The sequence below is a fragment of the Zootoca vivipara genome, chromosome 6, assembly GCF_965207765.1.
Source record: "Zootoca vivipara chromosome 6, rZooViv2.hap1.1, whole genome shotgun sequence".
NCBI classification, from domain to species: Eukaryota; Metazoa; Chordata; class Lepidosauria; order Squamata; family Lacertidae; genus Zootoca; species Zootoca vivipara.
Window position 1 is genome coordinate 75,398,989 of NC_142589.1, and position 6,598 is coordinate 75,405,586.

General features: G+C 46.2%; 1 protein-coding gene across 1 annotated transcript; it reads right to left on the reverse strand.

Annotated features, from left to right (window-relative positions):
* Positions 1–1,923: 1,923 nt before the first annotated feature.
* LOC118086182 (cell adhesion molecule CEACAM16-like) lies at positions 1,924–4,842 on the reverse strand. Its single transcript, XM_035117525.1, has 3 exons — positions 4,821–4,842; positions 4,120–4,488; positions 1,924–2,198 (listed from the first exon to the last, which is right to left on the reverse strand). The coding sequence occupies exons 1-3, from the start codon at positions 4,840–4,842 to the stop codon at positions 1,924–1,926; spliced, it is 666 nt and encodes a 221-aa protein (XP_034973416.1).
* Between the last annotated feature and the right edge of the window lie 1,756 nt (positions 4,843–6,598).

Genomic DNA, 6,598 nt, shown 5'->3' on the forward strand with positions numbered 1-6,598 from the left:
CAATAACGCGAGATGAGCGCTGCAACCCCAGAGTCGTCCGTGACTGGACCTAACGGTCAGGGGTACCTTCACCTTTACCTATAAATTACTCAGGGAAGGTTCCTTTATATTCTCTTCAATTAGAACACCAAGCTTAATGACAGCACTGAAAGGAAAGACCACCTGGTTGTAGGGGCGCCTTACAAAGCTCATCTAAGGCCTTACCTGTCTGGAATGGGCAACATTTTCATAGGCAGGAGGGTCACATGTTGGCGGTTCAGGTGCCTCAACAGTGGAAGCTTTTTGAGTCCGACATCGGCCACCTGAAGGAGAGAGGCTACTGGGAACCAAACCTTAACATTCAAGCTCTCCATTAGTTGTTACTTTTTAAGAATATACTATATGCGTTACTGGACCAGGAGCTGGGAGACGAGGGTTCAAATCCTCACTTGGCCACCTGAAGTCCACCGAGTGACCTCGGGCCAGTCGCTGCCTCTTAGCTTAACCTCCCTCGCAAAAGTGTGAGGATAAAATGCAACGGGGAAGAACCAACGTACACCACCTTGAGCTCATTGTAGGAAAAGTGGGGCAGAAATAATAATAATAATAATAATAATAATAATAATAATAATAATAATAATGTGCTGCCCATCTGACTGGGTAGCTCCAGCCATTCTGGGTGGTTGCGAACAAAGAAATAGTAAAAGCATAATAGAACACCACACACTAAAAACATCCTTGAACAGGGCTGCCTTCGGAAATGCAATAAACAATAGACATCTGCAAAGGAGTTCTCCAATACAAAATGAATGAAGACAATACCTTCAGACCAAAAGGAATTTTGAGTCACATGCCACATCAGATGCCTCAATGAAGCCTTTTTAGCATTACTCCTCTGCATTAACCTATGTTAGACTGTTTCACACTATACTATTAGACTATACCTTGTGAAGTCGAGTATACCCGAAACATTAATTTTGGCTGAATCAGTCTCCATTTTAAGTCTAACAAAACGTTCCATACAGATTCTAAAGCAATTTCCCATTACTTGGGCTGTATGGCACATTCTAACTCCCTATTCTGTTCCTATGTTCCCACACTGCTTATTCGCCGCCGCCGCCGCCCCACTGCCCCCAATACGGATTTGTAAGCAACAGTCCCAGGTTTAACTTTCTAGCAATTAGTTCTAGCTTGCAGCTTTCATTGTCATACTCACGGCATCTGTAGAGCGAGAACCCCAGCCCAATCAATGACAGTATCAGAATCAAGATCCCAGCAGTGACCTTAGCAATGTCCTCTGCCTCCCAAGGAGCTTGACTTGAACGAGAACCTGGAATCGAAAAATGTCCTTTCGAGGGATGCAGTGACCAGATTAATGGCCGTGGTGACTTTTAGAACTCAATTAACCAGTATTCTAAAACCGCGGTGTTGACTGCCAGTTTGTGTCCAGGGCGAATTCAAGGTGCTCATGCTAGTGTTTAAAACCCCAAACAACATAGGTCCCAAATATCTGGCAAGCTGCCTCCTTCCCTACAGACCACCCTACAGACGATCGGCAGAGGGATCCTTTCTTGTAGTTCCTCTACCCTCAGTTGTCAAGGAAGTCACCCAGGACTTGGCATTCTCTGTGGTAGCCCCCAAATTGTAGAATATCTCCCCCACAGATATATTTCTAGCACCTTCTCTATACAGCTTTTGGTGAATGCTGAAGGCGCACCTTTTTACATGGATGGTGTGTATGTGTTTTAGGACCAACCCTATCTCTGCAGGCGGACGATTGTGGCTGCCAGGCAGGTTTGCCCTCAGCACCTCTCATTTTGCAAAATAGGTCATCACTAACATTCTTGAACCACCACTAATCAACATTTAGTAACCCCTCAAATCTCTTGGACGCAGCCACCCCAGGAGAGGAGAATAGGAATTGCCAGCATGGTCAGGGTAGGATCACTCACTGCTTATTACGCTGGGATTGCTCATGGCGTCACTAATGGAGTTTCTGACCTCGCAGGTATAGGTCCCCCATACATCTTTGGAGGCTCCAGCTAGAGTGAGGGTTCTGTTATGCTCAGAGAGTCCTGGTTGAGCTTGGAGGAGCTCCCCATCCTTGAACCAGAAGACTTTGACATTGGAGCTGTCCGAGGTGTTACAGTGCAAGGTGATGCTCCCGTTCTCTGCCACCACCGATTCTACAGGCAACAGAACTGGTCTGGAGAGGATTTCTGTTCAAAGAATAGAAAGAGGCTCATCCTTGGTGAGTCCTCGTGTGTTCCAGCTCTTGCATTCTCCATCACATATGACCATTAAGGAACCTCACCTATAGACCATTCCCTAAGACAGGAGAGGCTCACTTTGTGTGTGTGTGTGTGTGTGTGTGTGTGTGTGTGTGTGTGTGTGAGAGAGAGAGAGAGAGAGAGAGAGAGAGAGAGAGAGAGAGAGAGAGAGGTTGACTAGACTCCCAGGTGAAACACATGGGATGCTTTACTTAATGCCAGGGACTGGGCATAGGAGGGATGGTGGAGACCGCCTCCCCAGCTTGACCCTTCCAGAGAAGAAGGAGACAGTTCAGAATTACAACAGCTCAGAGGCAGATGAGGGGGAAAGCTGGGAAATAATGGGAGAGGGAGAGGAGGAGGAGGAAGAAGCACCAGGGGAGAGACAGCTGACAGACTCATTGTCTTTAGAAAGCATTCCAGACCCCTCCTTTCCCAGAACCCGGTGGGCATTGAAAGTAGGAGAGCAGAGAGCTCAGAGGCAGAAGGCACAGCTCAGCCCACCGTAGTAATGACGCATAATGGGAGAGACAGTGGGGGCAGGGTTTCACTCGGAGAAACACCATTACTCCAAGAGGCTGCATTTCTAATCCTCTCTCTGTGAATACTGAATAAAAAGCATTGGTAAGAACTTTCCTTGTCTTATCCATCCCTAGCAACCTAGTGTGTGGGGTTGGATCCTCTGACGCTTGACACTTAAAGACTCAGCAGGAGAGACAACTCAGGTTGCATTAAAACTAGGCATGGTGGAACCTGTAGCTCCCCAGATGTTATTATTATTAATGATAAAATTTGGTTAGTTCCTTTATCTTGCCCAGGGCAAAACTCAGTGACTTACAAGCAAACAACTCCACATACCATATTGCCCCAAATATAAGCCGCACTTCCCCACCCAAAGTCTGACTGTGAAAAATTAAAGTGCAGCTTATATTCGCGACCTTACACCACCAGCAAAGCAGCATGGCTCACCCCCCCCCACAGGAAGCATCCCAGGAGTGCGGGGCAATGGCGCCCATCCTGTCTGTGGCACACAAGCCTCCCCCAAGCTGCCGAATTTTAAAGGTGCGGCTTATATCCAGGTGCAGCTTATAATCAGGCCAATACGGTAGATACAGTGGTATCTACCATATACAGGAAATACCTGTATACTGTATTGTATACTCTATTGTATACAGTGGTATACAAACACTTCGGGTTACAGACTCTGCTAATCCAGAAGTAGTACCTCGGGTTAAGAACTTTGTCCCAGGATGAGAACAGAAATCACGTGGCGGCGGGGGGAAGCCCCATTAGCTAAAGTGGTACCTCAGGTTAAGAACAGTTTCAGGTTAAGAACGGACCTCCAGAACGAATTAAGTTCGTAACCAGAGGTACCACTGTACATTAAAACCAAGCGGGGAAAGGGCAAAGACATAAAGTGGTACCTCGGGTTACAGGCGCTTCAGGTTACAGACTCCGCTAACCCAGAAATAGTACCTCAGGTTAAAAACTTTACCTCAGGATGAGAACAGAAATCATGCGGGGGCAGCTGGAGGCCCCATTAGCTAAAGTGATGCTTCAGGTTAGAACTGTTTCAGGTTAAGAACGGACCTCCAGAACGAATTAAGTTCTTAACCCGAGGTACCACTGTAGCTACATGAAAAATATTGCACCTGCATCTAAAAGGCTACAGATGGTTGAAGGCCCTAAGGCCTAGTTATAATGTTTCTCCCCGGTGCCTAAAGATGTATCAGGATGGTGACAGATGTTGTCCAACTTCCACTCCCCTCATTCCTGATCACTGGCCATGCTGTCTGAGGGCTGATCTGGAGGCCCACCGATTTCCTCATCCCTGACATAAGGGCGTCAGAAGTGCTGGAGAACATCATACCTGAAACCTCCATGTCCACATGGCCTGTAGTGGAAAGCATTCCACCTTTGTCCAGTGTTACTGTATAAATCCCAGAGTCCTCTGGTACTAAATTCCTGATGTGAAGGGAGCAGCCAGGACCTGTTGTCTCTCGCCCAGTGTAGGCCGCTCCCAACTCATAAAACGGATATATACAGAAGATCAGTTCCTCCGATTCAGCTGTGACCCCACGGTACCAGCAGTACCTTTTAACATCTTCTAAGACAACTTCTGGTGTGAGGGTGACATCCTGCCCTGCTACTGGATTCAGTGGTTCCACAGTGATGGAGATTTTGGTGGCAATGGTGTCCTGGCCTTGAGTCAGCAGGAAGCAAGAACTCAGTACGGAGGCTGCAGTGTGGGATATAAGAGAGATTTTTCTCATGAAGCCAGAGGTGGCAATTTTTTCCAATCATACAAAACAGGGATCAAAGACACCACCCTGATGGAAAGAACACAGGTGGGCAAAAGAAGACCTGTTTTCCGGATATATTACAGGTTTTGCTACATGCTTCATCAGTCCAAAGAGCCAAATAAAAAAATTCCTTCAGTAGCACCTTAAAGACCAACTAAGTTTTTATTTTGGTATGAGCTTTACCAAAATAAAAACTTAGTTGGTCTTTAAGGTGCTACTGAAGGAATTTTTTTATTTTACTTCGATCCAGACCAACACGGCTACCTACCTGTATCCAAAGAGCCAATCATACAAAACAGATTACTCAGGATAAAGGAGATATTCACAGGCACAGCTTTGAGATTCCTGCATTGCAGGGGCTTGGACTAGAGGACCCTTGGGGTCCCTTCCAACTCTACAGTTCTATGGTTCTATAAGAATTGCTTTGACCATTATTTGATGGTACTGTGCTAAGCTGCACCCACCCCTTCCTCCTAGTGATGCTGTAAAAAGGGGGAAATAATCGCTCTTGCCCAGAGTACAACCTGCCCGCCTCCCACCCACTGTGTCAACACTATTATATAGGCCAAATATATTTGCAACTTCAGCTTTACCTGTTCATACCAGGAAGCGTTCCCTGGGTTGTTTGTTCCCACCTTTTAATTTGTCAAATCTGTTATGCCAGTAAAGTACAAGCAGGGCATGCGCACAGAACGCTGTGGGTGTGCCTTCCTTTTAAAACAACCCCCACCCAAGAAATGTGCAAAAGTCAACAGGCAATTGAGAACTTGCTTGTGCAACTGGTTTGTGTGTGTGTGTGTGTGTGTGTGTGTGTGTGTGTGTGTGTGCAAATTTTGGATAATCAAAATAAATAGATATAGCTAGTGAGGGATCAAAAGGAAATATAGGAAGAGCCCCTTGCAGGATCAGGCCAATGGCTCATCTAGTCTAGCATCCTGTCCTCACAGTGGCCAACTAGATGTCTTTGGCAAAACTGGCAAGCAGGACCTGACTCTCCCCTCCTGCCCAATCCTCTTCTCCCTCTTGTGGCAGTGAGTTCCATAGTTTAACTATGTGTGGACTTTATCTATGCTGAATCTTCCAGCACTTAGCTCCTTTAGACGCCCATGATTTCTGGTGTCATGAGAGACGGAGGAAAACTTTTCTCTGTCCACTACGCTGAATTCTATAAACTTCTATCGTGTTGCCTCCAACTTGCCTTTTCCTTGAGCTAAAGAGGCCCAAACTCTGCAACCTTTCCTGGCAACGATGCTGCTCCTCCATCTATACTTATAAAAGGCTAAGTTCCCGACACACCCACTGGCAAAGAAAGGAAAGGAGTCGTAAACTCTTTGCGTACACAAGTTGCTGCACAATATATAGGGCACATACATTTTTACCATGTGGTTTACTGCTGCCGTTTTCTGATGTTGTGCAAATCTTATCAAAAGTGGGTCCTCTGTCCCAGAGAGCATCAGAAATAGGAGCAGAACTGGCTGGGGCGAGGGGGGGGCAGTGTCGGATTTACGCATAAGCTAAACAAGCTATAATTTAGCGCCCCTCTTCCCCCCCATATACTTCTTCCTAATTGTATTTCACTATTAATATACTTCTTCTTAATTGTATTTCAGTTCAACAATTACTTTAATAAAATACATATTTTGTTATGTGCAAATGGCTTTAGATACCTATTAGGTCCATAAATTATCATTTACGGTAGTATATATTCAGCACAAAAAACAGTGACAATTTGTTGTTGACATAGGACAGCTGGACCTATAAAGGGCCCCATTACCTTCAGTAGCTGAGGGCCTCATCAAACCTAAATCTGGCCCTTGGGGGCGGGGGCAGGAATCATTTGTAGTAAGAACAGCAGTAGCTACAGCAGCAGCAGGATGAATTCATTTGGGGAATGAACTCCGAAAGTAGACAAGTGCAGGGCAGAGACCCACTTACACACCACCAAAGACTATCGAGGGTAATCTGTTCCGCAACCGACTTTGGGTCCCCCTCTCCCCTCCCCCCCCCCGAGGGTCCAGATCCCTCTCACCTGCTAGAAATGCTGCC

What these genes read in the sequence shown, in the direction of transcription:
- LOC118086182 (XM_035117525.1), bottom strand. Translation starts at nt 4,842, where the DNA reads ATGATTGGCTCTTTGGATACAG. An exon ending in GATTGGCTCTTTGGATACAG is followed by an intron (nt 4,489 to 4,820) that starts GTAGGTAGCCGT and finishes CCCACACTGCAG; the next exon opens with CCTCCGTACTGAGTTCTTGC. An exon ending in TGTGGACATGGAGGTTTCAG is followed by an intron (nt 2,199 to 4,119) that starts GTATGATGTTCT and finishes TTCTTTGAACAG; the next exon opens with AAATCCTCTCCAGACCAGTT.